Source organism: Furipterus horrens, unplaced genomic scaffold, assembly GCF_987537825.1.
Source record: "Furipterus horrens unplaced genomic scaffold, mFurHor1.1.pri manual_scaffold_13, whole genome shotgun sequence".
Classification (NCBI taxonomy): domain Eukaryota; kingdom Metazoa; phylum Chordata; class Mammalia; order Chiroptera; family Furipteridae; genus Furipterus; species Furipterus horrens.
In genome coordinates, this window is record NW_028327183.1 from 41819000 (window position 1) to 41836069 (window position 17070).

A 17070-nucleotide genomic window follows, 5' to 3' on the forward strand; every position below is an offset into this window, starting at 1 on the left:
TTTCAAGTGTTCTACTCTGTATTTGTTTCCTAGTGCTGCTGCAACAGATTATACACATTTAGTGGCTTAAAACAACATAAGCTTGTTCTCTCCCAGTTCTGAAGGTCAGCAGGGAGAACCCACTCCCGTGCATTTTCTAATGTTTAAAAGCCACTTGCATTCTTTGGCTCCTGACCCCTTCCTCCATCTTCAAAGCCAGCAGCACAACGTCTTCATGTCTCTCTCTCTGACTCTGAACTCCTCCTTCCACTTACAAGGACCCTTGTGCATTTACTGGCTAATCCAGGATGATCTGCCCATCTGAAGACCCTTAACTTCGTCACAGCTGCAAAGACCCAGTCACACTGTGAGGGAACGTGGAGGCTCCTGGGATCAGGATGTGCATATCTTGCCGGGGGGGAGGCTGTTTTCTGCCTTCTGCACACCGCAAGTGAAAGTTATTAACCTTTTCAACGTAATGATGTGTCAGATGCAGGTCTGAGGAGCCCAATAGGGTTCAGTAAAAGAGGACAGTCAGGAATGGGGTGCTCAGGGAAGGCCCCTTTGAGGAAGTGACATGAGGCTGAGTCCTAAAGGCTAAACCAGGGGTGTCCATGCCAAGGAGAGGGAAGAGCATTCAGGCCGGAAGAGGCATGTGTGGGAGGAGGTGGCTGAAATGGTGTCAGGGGACCTGCAGTGACAAATCTGGCCGAGTCCCAGGTCAGGTGGGAAATCAGTGACCTCCTCTTTGTAGGTCATCTTAGCTTCTCCAGCTAGTCAGTCTCTGCCCCTGCCCATTGCTGTCATCTGGGAGCCCCCGGTCACACCCCTCCCGCACTGGAGCCTTTGACCTGGGCTTCCTCCCATTTTCACCCTGAACCCGCCCACCATTTGCCCATTCAAATGGTCTTTCAACCAGTGCTTATTATCGTCAAAAGTGACCTTGGCCCAATGATTCGGCAGGCCTGGGCCAGTGGTGGGGCAGTGGGCATGGGTGCCAGGACCCTGTCACACTTGGATGCCACCTCAACAACAGCCACCAGGCCAGGACCTCCCACTTGGGCCCCTCATCTCTGGTGTCCAGTCATCATTCAGCACAGCTCTGCCTTGGGAATCCGTGTTTCTGACCGAATCAATGCTCTGACCACAGCTTCATCTCTCAGGCTCTCCCTGGGTCACTCCAATGACAGCGCTGACCTTCCCCTTTCTGTTCTCTGAGCCCTGCCTGCTTTCACATCTATCCACCGAGGTGGCTCTTAGGCGCGACTTCAGCAGCTCCTTTGCCCTTGCCCTCAACTGCGCTCAGATCCAGCTGTCCTCTTCTCATGTTCGCTTGGCAAGAAAGCTCCCCAGCCTCAGCTCTGCCCAGCATCTTGACTTTCCATCCCCCCAGCTCCACCAGGGTCGTACGAGACCCCTTTACCAACATGTCCAATATACCATTTGCCATCCTCCTAGAAGCGCCTCACCGTGCCCTTCCGGTTCCCAGCCGGGTCTTCGGATCCCGTTCCGTTTCATCCTTGCACTCCTACGGAGCTCTTCCCTCCACACCAGCGGTGTTTCAGCACTCCCAGACCCAGCGCCCTCCTTCTACAACAAATGTTTGGTGAAATCCCCTTTTCACCCTGATGAATTTCAAGGGTAGTATATTTACCTATACATTTGATTTAAAACAAATCAATAAAAATGCCCTAATTGCAATACAGAAGGAAAGAAAGGGAAGTGATTTATGACAAAATAGTAGGACAGCGATACGGAAACGTTCGGGTGGGACTGTGCTGGAAGCCAGACTGCAGGCGCAGGTGTCCGTGCCTGCTTGTACTGGGCGTGTCTGGAACTACGGGAAGTAAGACCATTTAACAGAATTGTGTCAGCACCTGAGAGTTGACACTTGGACGTAGCTGGTAAATGAGTACATTTGTACAAATATAAATCACCAAGGATGTGCTGATTTACCAGTGCAGCTGGTCCAAGTGTCTTGATTTGGTGGTACTCAAACACCAGAACCAGCTTATGCTGTCAGAGGTGCGAATTCCCAAAATGGCGAATGGTTCTTGGCAAAGTTTCAAACAAAACACCCAGTTCCTCCTCAATCCAAGTACTAGATGCATTTCTAGAAATTTCAGTTTCTATTATAACCATGTAAAAATACTTTTAAAATATTTTATTTATTTTTAGAGAGAGGGGAAGGGAGGGAGAAGAGAGGAAGAGAAACATCAGTGCGTGGTTGCCTCTCGCACACCCCAGCTGGGGACGGGGCCCACAACCCAGGCATGTGCCCTGGCTGGAAATCAAACCTGTGATCCTTGGGTTTGCAGGTCGGTGCTCAATCCACGGAGCCACACCAGCCAGGGCAGTCCTTTGGTTTTCATGTACCAAAAAAATAGGCTCAGATAATAATGCATCGGATTTTCTGTTGTTGAGACTGGGCTGTGTTGTGAGATACCTGATGTTGGACCTGACACCAGGACCCCCTCAATCACTTCAACCACCAGAGAGCTGCACACTTTAACAAGCGCCTTCTGCCTGGGGACCATAGCCCTGTACTTCGTTTTATCCAATTCTGGCTTCTCTTGTTATTTGTAAATGACACTTTCCAAATTGTCACCTCCGGACCTCTCCATGGGTGCCCAATGGCTTCCCTAAAACTCAACTTGTCTGAAACGGAGCTCATGGCCTTACTCCCAAATTAAACTATCCATCTGCATTCTCCTGCTCTGTCTCAGTGAATGGCCCCTTCCTCCACCACCCCCATCACCATCACCTATCAGCCACGCTATGTTTTTAGGGGCTGGATGGTACCTGGTGTCCACCAGGCACTAAATAATTTTGTCCTGAGTGAATGGCAGCATTGACCCATGGGATGGGTTTGGAGAAACTTGGTTTCCAGGGGGGAGGTGTCAGACTCTGGGTCTTTGGGTGTGGGTTTTGGTTTTCTTTTGCAGGAGGCTATTACCTATCCTGTGTCCTCTGCACCCCCACTGCAGTGCCTTGCCCAGAGCTACACACATGTGCTCAGTGAAGGACAGCTGCTGGTTTCATTTTTATCTGCTGGAGGAAGTGTGGGCTGGGGCCTCTCAGCACCACCCCTGTCCACAGATCTGAACCATCTGCCGGGAGCCTGCCTCTCACCTGCCAGGCAGTAGGACTGAGAGGGACAGAGTAAGACAGATAGTGGCTGCCCTTGGGTCCCCTGGGCAGGCCAGCAGGTACCTCCTCTGTGTCACCAGGACAATGAGAGCACATGTGCACAGATGTAACTTTTACCACGGCCCTGTGAGGAGGGGCCCACGATTGTACTTTCCTCACAGGGGAGTCCAAGGTCACACAGCTAGGCAGTGATGGAGCCAGGATTTGAGGGTTTTCCAGAAGCCTTTCTATTATTGATTTCTAGTTTAGTTCCACTGTGGTCAGAGGACATTCTCTGTAGGATTTTAATCCTTTGCTATTTATTGAGCCTTGTTTTGTGGTTCAGGATATGGTCTGTCCTGCTAGCTGGTCTATGTGCATCTGCATAGAACGTGCTGTTGGTGGTTGCAATGCTTTATAAGTGATAACTAGAGCCAGCAGGTTGATAGTGTTATTCAAGTCTTCTGTGTCCTTACTGATTTTCTGTCTGCTTGTGTTAGCAATTATTGGGAGAGGCATGTTGAAATCTCCACCTGTAATTGTGGAGAAATTGTATCTGTTTTCCTTTTTAGTCATATTGATTTTTGCTTTATACACTTTGAACTTTATAATTAGATGCATAAGTGTTTAGGATTGTTATGTTCCTTTGATGAATGGATCCCTTTGTCATTATAGAATGGTAACAGCCCTTGTTCTGACATTACCTTTGATATCAACATAGCCATGCTTTCTTGTGCTTAGTGTATCTTTTTCCCGTTCTGTCACTTCCAGCTTACCTATGTATTATATTTTAAGTGGGTTTCTTGTAGGAGGCATATACTTAGGCCTTGGAGCAGGAGTTGGCAGACTCTCTCTTTATCGGACCAGATAGTAAGTATTTCAGGCTTCGCTGGCCCAGCAGTGCCTGTCACAACTACTCAGCCTCGATCGTAGAGTGAAAGCAGCCTGAGATAATACACAGATGAACGTGGCTATGTTCCAGCGAATCTTTATTTACGGGCACTGACGCTGCAGTTTGAATTTTGTATGTCATGTGTCAGGAAATATTACTCTTCTTTTGCTTTCCTTTAAAACATTTGAAAACATGAAAACTATTCTTAGCTTGTGTACCAAAAACAGATGGCAAACCAGATTTGGCCTATGGGCCACAGCTTGCCAACTCCTGACCGAGACCTTGATTGTAAGTATTGATGTGGTCAGGTTTAAATCTGCCATCTTGTTGTTTGCCTCCTATTTGTCCCATCTGTTCTTTGTTCCCATTTCCCTCTTTTTCCGCTCTTCTTTTGGATTTACTGAGATTTTTACAATGCTGTTTTATGCCTGCTTTTGACTTATTGATTGTCAAATTCTTTTTTAAATTTTATTTTATTTTTTATTTTGATTTTAGAGAGAGGGAAGGGAGGGAGAAAGAGAGGGTGAGAAGCATTGGTGTGAGAGAGAAACATGGATTGGTTGCCTTCTGTATGTGCCCTGTGATACTGGACCTGCAACCCAGGCATGTACCCTGGCCAGGAATCGAACCAGCGACCTTTTGGTTCATGAGATGACACCCAACCAATTGAACCACACCGACCAGGGCTTAGTTATACTTCTTTGTTTTATTTTTCTTAGTAGTATGCATCTTTAATTATTACAGAGTACTCTCAAGTAATGCTGTGACATTTCATGTAAGATGTAAGTCCCTTACAACAGCAGACTTCCATAACTCCCATCCTTTGAGCTACTGTTGTCATATTTTTACTTATATTTATCTGATGAACCCCACAATATATTAGGTTTGTGTGTGTGTTTACTTCAACAATATGTGTCTTTTAGATAAAAAATTTTAAATGAGGAATATCTTTTATATTTACCATTTTTGGTGCTCTTCATGCCTTCATGTACATCCAAATTTCCACCTAATATTTTCCTTTTACCTGAAGAACTTCCTTTAACATTTCTTGAAGTGCAGATCTGCTAGCAGTTAGTTCTCCAATCTTCCGTTTGTATGAAAAGTTCCTTAGTGTGTTTCCTTCTTTGAAGGGTCTTTTTTTCTGAATATGAAATCCTAGATTGGTGGGTTTTCTTTTATTTTACTACATTGCTGCATTGTCTTCTGGCTTCATACTTTCTGACAAAAAGTCTACTGTCACTCTTATTTTTGAATCTCTGTGTGTAATATATGCCCCCCTACCCCCAGCTGCTTTTTAGACTTTCTCTTTATCACTGATTTTCAGCCATTGATTATAATGCACCTGGCTGTATTTTGTGTGTATATCTGTTTATTCTACTTGAGTTTATTCTTGGAGCTGCACATTTGTAGTTTTCATCAGATTTGAAAATTTGGGGGCCTTCTTCAAATATATTTTTTTGTTATCCCCCTTCTCTGCTCTCTTTCCAGGACTCCAGCCACATATGTGAGGCCACTTGATATTATTCCTCAGGCCACTCTGGCTCTGTCCCCATTGTCAGTCATTATTTTCCTTTTTGAGCTTCGTTTTGGATGGATTCATTTGCTTTCTTCCAATTCCCTGTTCATTTCTGCTGTAGCATTTAATCTGTGTAATCTCTTTCAGTAAAATTTTCCTCTTGGGTGTTGTATATTTCATCTCTAGACGTTCCAGTCACCTCTGTTTTATAGCTTCCATTTGTCTCTGCGTTATGTTCATGTTTTTCTTTATATTCTTGAGCATTAAGAACATATTTGTAATGTCATCATTTCTGTCAGTTCTGGGTCTGTTTTTAATTGAGTGATTTTTATTCTTGGTTACTCTTGGTTACAGTTTCCTCTTCTTTTGTATATCTGGTAAATATTTACTGGGTGACATATATTGTTACTTTTACATTGTTATCACTTCAAAGAGTCTTGGACTTGTACTGGCAGGTAGTCAAGTTACTTTTAAATGATTTCTCTCCTTTCCAGGCCTGTTCTTAAGTTCTGTTAGGGAAGGTCTAGGGTAGCCTTTATTCTAGGGCTAAGCTACCTCTGTTTCTAATGTGTTGTCCTTTAGAGTCTCTACTTAACATCTCATGAATCCAATGAGATCTCTCCAAATGGAGGGAGCGCAGGAGGTTCCTAGCCCTGGCAATTGTTCCCTCTTTGAAAGTTGTTCTTGTCTGGCTGCTGGAATTACAGACTGATATTCAGCCAAAGACCCAAGGGGACCCCATGCAGATTTCTGGAACCCTCTCTGTGCAGCTCTCCCCTTGGGTACTCTATGACACAAATTCCAGCCTTGGCATTCCCAATTTTTGATCTGCATCTACACAACTCAGAGAGACTGCCAGACTGGGTTTTCTTTCCTTCCTAGAACTGCAGTCTATGGACTCAGTCCAGCCAGCAGCCTTGGCAATGACAGCTCACTTCACTTTGTTTGTTTCCCTCAGGGATCACTGTCCTGTGATGCCTGTTGTCCTATGTGTTTAAATGGTTTCTTATATTCTGTCTGGTTTTCTAGTTTTTCTTGATGGGAAGATATTTCCAGACCATCTGGAAACAGAAATCTCTAGAAGCAGTATGTAAATCCAGGGAGTCTAGCTCCAGAATCTCTGCCCTCAGTCTCTCCACTAGCCGGGAGTCACTGAGCCTCCCATATGCCAGGTCACTGAGGGGGGCACCACCAGTGGGACCCATGGCCACAGGCAGGGTGGCTCCAGCCTGTAGCTCACCCCTTCCACCCCTCAGGTGGGCCTTCACCTTGATCATCATCTCCTCCTACACGGCCAACCTGGCCGCCTTCCTCACCGTGCAGCGCATGGAGGTGCCTGTGGAATCAGCTGACGACCTGGCAGACCAGACCAACATTGAGTACGGCACCATCCACGCTGGCTCCACCATGACCTTCTTCCAGGTGGGGCTGCCGAAACCACCTGGGCTTGGTGTGGGGATCCCTGCCACGCATAGCAGCTGGGGGTGGGGATGGGGGTTGCTAGGAAAGGCCTCCTGGGTCAGAGGAACTGATTGTCATGAAGGTCAGGGAAGCCAGGGAGCATAAGACACACTCATACTCTCAGGAGTCTGCTGTTTGGCTGGGGAAACTGAACTTTCACCCAGGAAATGGGAAGAAAGCAGGCAGGTGTGGCATCTAATGTCAGATCGGTGCTGGTCAGGCCAGATGCGGCCCAGGAAGCTGCCAGGGTCAGGCCTGGCAAAATGAGCCAGCAGAGAAGAGGGGAAGGGCCTTCAAGGTGAAGGGAGCTTGTCCATATGCATTTTGGGGTGGTGGGAAGAAATCAGGAGGAAAGCAAGCCTGGCAAGGTGGTTTGGGTAAGAAAATGCAGAGGCCTTGAATGCAAGGATGAAGCTGAGATTGAACCCTCTAAGTGGGGGTGTGGGAACGGTTCAGGGGTGATCCATTTAAAAGCTGGAAGTTCCCTTTGGGGTAGTTGGGTGTAGAAGAGTGGTCTGAAGAGGAGGTTGGAGCTGGGCAGGGGTGAAGGGGTAAGCAGGAAAGGAGGCGAGTGAGTTCCTAGATCTCTCAGGTGGGCGGCAGGACCAGTTCCCAGGTGGGAGACCATTGGAATAGGATAGGGAGGTTGCTGAGCCAAGGAGCAGGGGCTGGGAGGCAGCTGGGAGGAACGGAGTCTGGGCCTCAAATCAAAGACAGGCAGGATAGTCCCTTCCAGAAGGTTCCCACAGGGCCTGTAGGAAGTAAGCGGTCCTATCTGGCATGGACTCAGGTCTTCTTGAACTAGGCTGGGCCCCAGGTATATTTGGGGGTTGAGCATCTGCTTCCAGGTTCTGTGAGGAAGGCCTGGGAGCACCGGGAAGCCAGGGCTGTGTCGGGCTGAGCCAGGCACAGGGATGGAAGACAGGAAGAGTTGAAAAATAGACCATGGCCTCTTCCTTCCAAGCCTCTGGTCCTTGGAGTTCTTGCTGGACTGGGGGATATGGGACACCTTGGACCTGGCCTTGGGCAGCCTGTCCTTCTGGTTTCTCCTCTGTCTTCCTCTGGTCTCCTTGTTCCCTCGGGTTGAGGGAGACTTGCTGGAGGCAGGGCTCAGGAGACAGGCAGAGGATAGAAAGCCCCTCACCTCACCTCTTCCCCTCGTGCCCACTCTGCCCAGAACTCACGGTACCAGACGTACCAACGGATGTGGAACTACATGCAGTCAAAGCAGCCCAGTGTGTTCGTCAAAAGCACGGAGGAGGGTATTGCCCGCGTCCTCAACTCTCGCTACGCCTTCCTGCTCGAGTCCACCATGAACGAGTACCACCGGCGCCTCAACTGCAACCTCACCCAGATCGGGGGCCTCCTCGACACCAAGGGCTACGGCATCGGCATGCCGCTAGGTACGGTGGCCGCGCTGCTGGGGGGCCTGATGAATGCGAATCACCCCACTCTCCCGTATCCCAAGCTCCCGGCACTGGTAGATGCTCAACAAGTATCATAGTGAATGAAGAAATGAGCACAGGAGAGGGCGAGCCTGGGTGTTTGGAATCCAAGGATGGTTTAAGGGGAGGAGAGCTATGTCTGGGAGTTGCTCACTGGGTAGGTCTGTCTGAGGGCTTGCTGGGTGCCAGCGTGTGCTGGATGCTGGGATACCAATGGGGGCGCTGCCAAAGGCCATCCGCCTGCCCCCCACTAGGGGCACAGACAACACCAACAATGAACACAGCTTTATAATGTGATGTCAGGTGTGACAACTGCTCTGGAGTAAATTAGGGAGAAGAGACTGACAGAGAGTGGAGCGCTTCATGTCATTTTAAATAAAATCAGTCAGAAAAGATCCCCTGAGGAGGCACCGTGAGCGCAGAGCCCTGAGTGAATGGAGAGAAGGAACATTCCAGACTGAGGCAAAGGTCCTGTGGTGGGATTGCTCCTGGAGGACTCGAGGAGGAGCCAGGAGGCCAGTGTGGCTGGAGCTGAGAGCCAGGGCTGGGGCTGGGGGCCCAGGTTGCTGGGCCAGTGGCTGCAGGGGTTTGTAGGCCAGGGAAGGACTTTGTTTTCACTGCTCTGAGAAGCCACTGGAGGGTTTTAAGCATGAGAGAGGCATGATCTCTGATTGTTCCTGAAATTATCCCTCTGGCTAATATGTGGAGAAGAGCCCAGGTTGGGGATGAGAGGAGGCTTCAGGGAGGGGATCGTGACAAATGGGACATGGGCGTGGCCTAGTGTGGCTGACGGGGAGCAGTGGTTAGACTTGAAGGTGGACAGGGTGGACCCTGGGGGTGTGGCAGAGATGGGAGGAGAGGCGGGGTCAGGGGCCAGCTGGGGTTTGGTGGACAGGATTCTGGGGCCCCGATGGCCAGTCCCCTGCCTCATGTGCCCCGTCCAGGCTCCCCGTTCCGAGATGAGATCACACTGGCCATCCTGCAGCTTCAGGAGAACAACCGGCTGGAGATCCTGAAGCGCAAGTGGTGGGAGGGGGGCCGGTGCCCCAAGGAGGAGGACCATCGAGCTAAAGGTCAGCCACCCTGCATGCTGTGCCCTCCCGCAGACCCCTCAGGGCCCCTGTGCCCACACAGCCCGACGCCTGGCTCTCCCCTGACCCCAGGTCTGGGCATGGAGAACATTGGTGGCATTTTTGTCGTGCTCATCTGTGGCCTCATCATTGCTGTCTTCGTGGCAGTCATGGAGTTCATATGGTCCACGCGGAGGTCGGCAGAGTCCGAAGAGGTGAGGGTGTTGGCACAGGGAGTGGGCGGAGCAGTCGGACCCCAGGGGCAGAGGGGCTTGAAGACTGTGGCACTGGGGGCCTTACTAGAGGAAAGCAGGCAGCGAGGAGGGGCCAGGGAGCTGGGGAGGCAAGGGCATCTGGCAGAGACCAAGGGTAGAGGAGGTCGAGAAGAGAGAGAGAAAGATTTGGGGGAGAACCCACGGAGACGAGGAGGACAGAGGAAGAAGGGGACACAGGCCAAGACCAGGATGCAGGGGGAAGGAGTGAGCAGGGTGTGGGGAGAGGCAGAGGTGGTGAAGCAAGAACAAACGGGAGAGAGAGGTGACAAACATGCAGCAGAATGGGACTGGAAGAAACAGACCTGCCAACTGGTCTCACACCATGTTCAGGCCTCCAGTGCTACCCAGCCGTACCTACTCCTCCTGACAGAACCAACCGCCCCCCTGCCTGCACTCCCTTCCCCCGCTGGCCCTAGCCCCCCCCCCCCCCACCTCTTTTGGCTGATGACCTTACTCCTAGTCCCCTCAGGAAAGCAGGAGTCAGGAGAACATGCAGAGCCCACCTCCACATCTGGCTGCCTCCTGCTTTCTACGCTCGCCCTGGTTCTTACTCATGAAGGTCCATGCTCCCAGCTAAGCAGCGCCGCCTGGCGCCACCTCCTCCCCTCTCGCCTTCCCCAGGACATCCCTCAGCAGCTCTCTCCTTGCCTCCATGCCGTCACTTCCCCTCTTTACTGGGCCAGGGCCGGTAGCATACAAACGTGCTCTCATTTCTCCCATGTTCAAAAACCCTCCCCCAACCCCACTTCCCCTCCCAGCCACCACCCCATCGCTGCCCTTCCCCGACAGCCTTGCTGTTCCCAGTTCCGCTCCTCCCATTCATTCTTGGACACACTCCAATCCAGCTGCTGTCCTCACTCTGCACTGAAGTCACTCTTGTCACCCATGCCCCTCACATCTGAAATCCAGGCCTTATCACATGTGAGGTAGCAATAGGCTTCAGTGCAGCCCTTTATTCTGTCCTCAGAACCCACTTTTCCCCACGCCTGCTTTGTTTTCCTTCTATCTCCCTGGCCACCACTTCGTGGAGACTCTTGTTCTCGGGCCTAGAATTACCTCTCCTCCCCTTGGTGTTCCCATCCAGCCACATGGTTTGTAAGACCATCTCTGTGCTGAGGACTTCTCTATGCGTTGTCTAGTGCCGTGACAAATTGCCCCCCCGCCCCCCATTTAGCAGCTTAAAACTGCAAACATATTAATCCACGGTTTCTGTGGGTCAGGAACCTGGGAGCAGCTTAGCTGGACAGCTCTGGCTGGCCAGGGCCTCTGGTGAGGTCATGGTCATGAGGTCATGGTCATGACATTGTCTGCAGGCTCAGCTGGCACTGGAGGAGTCACTTCTAGGATGGCTCACTGTCTCAGAATGTATCTGTGGGATTTTAATTTACGGAGGTGACTGAGTGGCAACACGGAGAGGCCAATGCCCATGGAAGAGTTTATTTCTTATGTTTCTCGAGGCGAGGGACCGCCACACCACACATGGCTACTGGGGAAGCACTGGGTTTGGGCAGGAGCAGAAGGAGCAAGGGGGTAAGTGTAGGCCAGAGCCTTTATTGGGATTTTGGCAGGAAAGACAAGTCAGGGCAGAGAAAGCAGTTCAGAACTGGCTAGTTGTGTAATGTCAACAGGCTCTGGGCCAGAGGAGTGGTCTCTAGCTGTCTGGTACCTGTTCCCAGGTGATGCTGACAGTGTGATGTGTAAGAGAGAGGTAGATGAGTGGGGTGGTTGGAGTTGGACTTGGGATTGGTTGGTTTGCATATGGAAGGTGGGCCCTTCACCCTTCGCTATCTCTAAGAATTGGCTCCCTCTGGGAGGGGCAGTCTCTCCCTGGTCAGCAAGATTGTGAAGATGTCAAAACATCCTAAGATGCAGAAAATAAAGAACATGATTAATACACTCATTCAGATGGTAGCTGGCAGGAGGCCTCAGTGCCTCACATGGGGACCTCCCTGCAGGCTGAGTGAGTGATCAAGAGCGAGCCAGGCAGAGGCCAACACTCCAGCTGGCCTGTACATTCTGTTGGTCATACAGCAACCCTGATCCTGGGGCTGAGGGGCTTACACAAGGGTGGGAGTGCCGGGGCTGGGATCTTGGGGGCTGCCTACCACAAATGTGTATCTCACAGGACCTTTCCCTGAACCCAGGATTTGGAAATGCAGCTCAGTACCCGCCATCTCCACGTGCATGTCTACCAGGAAGCACACACACGCAGGCATCCACCATGGAGCTCCTGCCCGCCCACCAGGCAGCCAGGCAACCAAGCAGCACCATCATTCCGGTTGCTCAGGCCAAAATTCTCGGAGTCATCCTCCCTCCTTCCTCCCGTTCACACCCTCTGTAGGGTATCTTGGCAAATCCTGTTGGCTCCACCTTCAAAATACTGTGCCCAGAATCCAACCCTACTGACCTCTGAGCCCTCAGTGCCTCCCTGCTCTGGCCCTTGGCATCCCCACAGTCTTTTCTCAACACAGTTCCAGGATGAGATCCCGTGAGAGCAAGCATCCCCTCTTTCAAACTCGCCACCGGCTGCCATCTCGCTCAGAATAAAAGCCAAATCCTCACAGTGTCCTCTGGGCTCGCAGGAGCTGGCCCCTGCTGCTCCTCTGACCTCGTCCACCTCTCTCCCCCTTGCTCACCCCATTCTCGTGGTTCTGAGCACACCACTCCTGCCTCAGCACCTCGGTCCTGCTGAGCTGTCTGCCTGCTCTCCGGCCAGGCTCCACAGGGCACTTGAAGGTCCTCTTCTCAATGAGTTTTCCCTGCCTGCCCTTTGTTGCAATTTAGCATTACTTTCCACCCACACACCCCACCTCTCACCGATTTTATTTTTCTCCAAAGCACTCATCACAAACTCACATACTGCCCGCATCTGCATATGTGTGTGGTTTTCTTTTCTTCCACACACTGAAATATAACCTCCTGTATCCTCAGGGCCCAGAACAGTGCCTGGCACACAGTAGGTGCTAAACCAATATGCCTAACAATAATGACTGCATGAATCAGAGGGAGAAGATGGAAAACAAATAGGAGTGGAAAGACTAGAGGCAGGCAGAAAATTCAGAGTGAAAAGACGAGAAAGCGAAGGGCAGGTTCAGGAAGACAGCCACTTAAGAACGGAGGCGGGAGGGAAGTAGAGGAACTGAGAAGTGAAGAGGTGAGACGAAGAGAAAGGAACCTGGAGGGAAAAGAAAAAGGCGAAAGAGGATGTGGGAGGGGGGAGAAAGGAGGAGGAGCAGGGGGTGTGGAGAAAAGCTGGGAGCGACAGGGAGATGAGAGGCCGACCGCGGGAAGAGCATGGGCCGGTGACACCCGCTCGCTGCCCGCAGGTGTCCGTGTGCCAGGAGATGCTGCAGGAGCTGCGGCACGCGGTGTCCTGCCGCAAGACGTCGCGTTCCCGCCGGCGTCGGCGCCCGGGGGGCCCGAATCGGGCTCTGCTGTCTCTGCGCGCCGTTCGCGAGATGCGCCTCAGCAATGGCAAGCTCTACTCTGCCGGCGCGGGCGGGGACGCGGGCGGCGCGCACGGAGGCCCCCAGCGCCTCCTGGACGACCCGGGGCCACCTGGGGGGACCCGACCCCTCGCCTCCACCCCCTGCACCCACGTGCGCGTCTGCCAGGAGTGCCGGCGCATCCAGGCTCTGCGGACCTCTGGGGCCGGCGCGCCCCCGCGTGGACTGGGCGCACCCTCCGAGGCCACCAGCCCTCCCCGACCGAGACCCGGCCCTCCTGGCCCCAGAGAGCTGGCTGAGCACGAGTGACCACGGGCGGAGCTGAGGAGGCGTCTGGACTGGCTACAGGGACGGGGGTCCCGCCCCAGAACCTCGGCTGTCCGCGCCTCCACAGCGAACGAGGGACAGGACTTGTGCCCCGGCGGGCCGGACGCCAAAATTTTGCCTTGGGTTCCGGATGAAGTCCGAGGCCCGGCTCCGGAGCCTGCCTGCCTGCGCCCCCTAGTGGACTCGCCAGATGGTGCCGCGGACCCCGCACGCTGCCTCCGGCTGCGGAGAGAGGAGCGCAGCAACCAAGGACTCCAGGGGCCAGGGACTACGGGGCTATTCCCGGAAGCGGACAGCGGTCCGCTGGGAGAACCCCATCCTGGGACAGCTCAGGCTCCCAAGAATTGATGCAGCTCTCCACTTCTGGAGGAGGGCCTCTGGGCAGATAGATGGGTGTCCCCTGGCGCCTCTCGCCTCTTTTTTCTCTCTTTTTTGGGGGGAGAAACTTCGGAATTTCTATGAGACCTCCCCCTGCAACACCCTAGTCCCATTGGAATAAAAAAAGAGAACAAAACCCCCAGACTGGGGATACCCCAATCTCATTTACTGGGGGTGTGAGGGCATTAAACTCTTGGACCCCCCCCCCCCCCACACACACACACACACAGGGATTCTGCTGCGAACCAGACTGGATGGTCACTTTTGCACTCTCCACCCTCGGCCCTGCCCACAACCCGCAGGTCAGCCCAGGTCCCAGCAGCTGGCCCCTCTCCACTGACCTTCTCTCAGGACAGAAGGAGGCTGCGACAAAGACCCTGAGACAGATGGAGAGAGATGCAGGACTCTGAAGAGGCGGAGACACAGACACACAAAGACAGAAACCAGATGGGGCTGGGGAGGAGAAGACGAGTGAACCATTCAGTGTGGCGGTGCCTGGGTGGCCCGTGTGGTGACAAGTGTGTGCCTGGGCAGGGATGATTTGGCGACTTTGTAATCAAGTGCGTATGTGTGTGTATGTACATCCATGAGGTCATCTTCAAATGTGGCTGTGACCCTGTGTTTCTGCTGAAAATGTACCTCCCCAGCCTCTAAGAGAGGAAGCGATAAATCCCTGTAGAGGAACGGGAAGGGTGGGTCTGCTTTCTGTCCTGGCTTTCCCCTACCCCACTGGAGGTTTCTGTGGAAACTGCAGCTGAGAAAGGACAAGTGAAGGTCACACAGTGAGAGCCAAAACGAGGCCGAGTTGGGGGCGGGGGGGTATGAAGAGGTGGAGAGAGAGACATGGGGAGAGACCGAGATGGGTGAGAGACCATGAGGGAGGGCAGAGAGAGAGAAGGAAAGAGTTAAGGGCAAAGAGGGGGGAGACAGAAGGAGTATGCGGTGACGAGGGGAAAGCATGAGCCGGAATGGAGAAGGGCACAAGAGGGATGGGCAGAGGGGGAAACGGATGAAGCAGGAAGGGTAAGACACCTGGGAGTTAGGACTGAGAGAAGCAGGGGCTGAGGTGGAGCAGAGACAGGTGAGAGACAAGAAGCCATAGAAAACTAGATGGTGACGGGAGGGGCCTGGAGTGGTGAGCAAAGCCAAACTGAGGGACAGAGCCAGCGACAGAGGCTGGGCCGGCCCCTGTGGCCTGTGGCCCAGAGCGGGGAGCTGTCCGTTCAGCACCGGCCTGGCCACAGCATTGCTCTTTTCCCGGCAGGGCGTCCCTGCATTCATAGCCCTTGGGTGGGCCACACCCCAGGAGACCTGCCTGTTACACAGCACCCCCAGTCTCCATCCAGCCCCTTCTGTGTCTCAGACATCTGCCATGTGTGTGCCCCTCAAGGACAGGTGTGGGGGTGAGCTTGTGCCTGTCTCAGTGCCTCTGTTGTCTCCACATCTCTTACAAACTCTGATGCATGTCTCTGTCCTTGGACCTTACTGTCAGTCTGTCAAGTGACTAGAATATAATTGCAGACATTATTGGTCTCTCCCCATCTCAGTCCCAATGTCACACTGCTGATCTTCTCTGGGATCTCTCCGCATGTCTGAATCTCCCCTCCCCCATTTCTGCTCTGAGTCTCTCCAGTTTGCTAAACATGTCTGCTTGGCTGTCTGTGTCCCTGTGTCTCTGTCACCTTCACTAAGTACTTCTGCTTCTCTGTCTCCCTTCATTTTTTTTTTTTTGTTTGTTTGTTTTTGTTTTTGCCTGTCTCTCTGTCTTTGTCCATCTGTATCTGCCTCTTTCTGGTTCTGGGCTATGTATCCATTTCTCTTCTTATGTGTCTCTCTGTCTCTCATGCTAAGTTACCCTGCCACTGTCCATCCCTGTGACCTTCTTAAGTCTCCCCCAACTTCCGCAGAGTCTCTCACTGGTAGCACGATGCACAGTCATCAGTCTTACCAGGCTTGTGTCTGAGGAGGGAGTGCATGTTTAAGGGTGGGGTGTGGGGGACCAAGGTCTTTCTCAGCTCAGCTGGAGAGCAGGAGGAGAGAGCCTAGAATCTCCTGAGATCCAGACACACCCCCACCCCCACTTCTCTGTCCCTCAATCCCCTTCCCTGTGGTCCATGCTTAGCTCTGCAAGCCAAGATGTCAGGAGAGGGAAGGGATATGTTGACAGGTCCTTCCACCCTCCCCTTGGAAGGGGGTGGACTTGGGGAGAGGGGTCTGGGGGCCAACTACCTGGCTTAGAAGACATTGCTATTCCCCCTTTCCCAGTCTCCATGGAGACGGGCCAGGTCTGCAGGCCCAGCCTCCTTTGCTGCATATTTGGCCTTCCTGTTACCATGGCAACAGGGACAGCAGAGAGGGAAGGGGATGGGTCAGAGTACAGGATTGGGCCGAGGTTCTGGGTGCTGGGGGAAGCCAAGGAACTGACTCCCTGCCTCCTTCTATTCCATGGTCCTCTCCCTGTCCATGCTCATCTCTCTGTGGCTCTGAATCTCTGTCTGTTTCTGCATCTCTCACTCTAGCATCCAGCCTTTCACAGGTTTCTCTGGCCAGGTCCCTGACCTTCCCCACTCACCACCTAAACACCATGCTCACACCTTGACCCTTGTCTGTGTCCCTCAAAAGACCACTCCCGTAAGTGGAGAGGAGACCCACATTCTGAGAAAATTACAGGGACATGCTCTTGCTCTCTGCCACTTCTACTCTCCTGAGGGAGCATCTTGAATGTTCCTCATAGAGCAAAGGTGTGGGGTGGGAGGCCATAACTCATTGGGTTCCAGTGGGTGGCTGATAGAGTGTTGTGTGTATGTGGCAGGCCTGGGGTGTGGGGGCTGGCTGTGGGTCTCTGTGTGCCTGCACATAAGATGGGATGTGTGTGGCATATGGGTGGGGGTATTGGGGTGTGTTTGGAGGTGTAACAAGGGTGTATGTGATAGCACCCCAATAGGTAATGCGTGCAGCATGGGAGTGAGTGGGATGGCATCATGTGAAGTTTCTGTGAATTTCAGTGCCATGTGTGAGTTCATGAGCACCCTTTTTGTCTGTCATTAACAATTAGCAACCATAATTTGTCAATTTTGTACTGTGGGCCTTTGCTCATGTCCAGAGCTTGTGTGTTGTGTGATCTTGCAACAAGGTCTACAAAGGCTCCTGCG

The 17070-nt window shown here is 52.4% G+C and overlaps 1 protein-coding gene across 6 annotated transcripts in view; it reads left to right on the top strand.

Annotated features, from left to right (window-relative positions):
- The window catches only part of GRIK5 (glutamate ionotropic receptor kainate type subunit 5), a 51027-nt gene extending 36973 nt beyond the window's left edge, over positions 1–14054 (top strand). For all 6 annotated transcript variants that reach the window (XM_090260726.1, XM_090260727.1, XM_090260728.1 and 3 more), the window contains 5 exons: positions 6773–6938; positions 8155–8380; positions 9367–9495; positions 9586–9707; positions 13094–14054. In XM_090260726.1, coding sequence (XP_090116852.1) covers positions 6773–6938; positions 8155–8380; positions 9367–9495; positions 9586–9707; positions 13094–13522 — 1072 coding nt within the window. In that variant the 3' untranslated portion in view covers positions 13523–14054. The remainder of the gene's footprint in view (positions 1–6772; positions 6939–8154; positions 8381–9366; positions 9496–9585; positions 9708–13093) is intronic.
- Positions 14055–17070: the final 3016 nt, after the last annotated feature.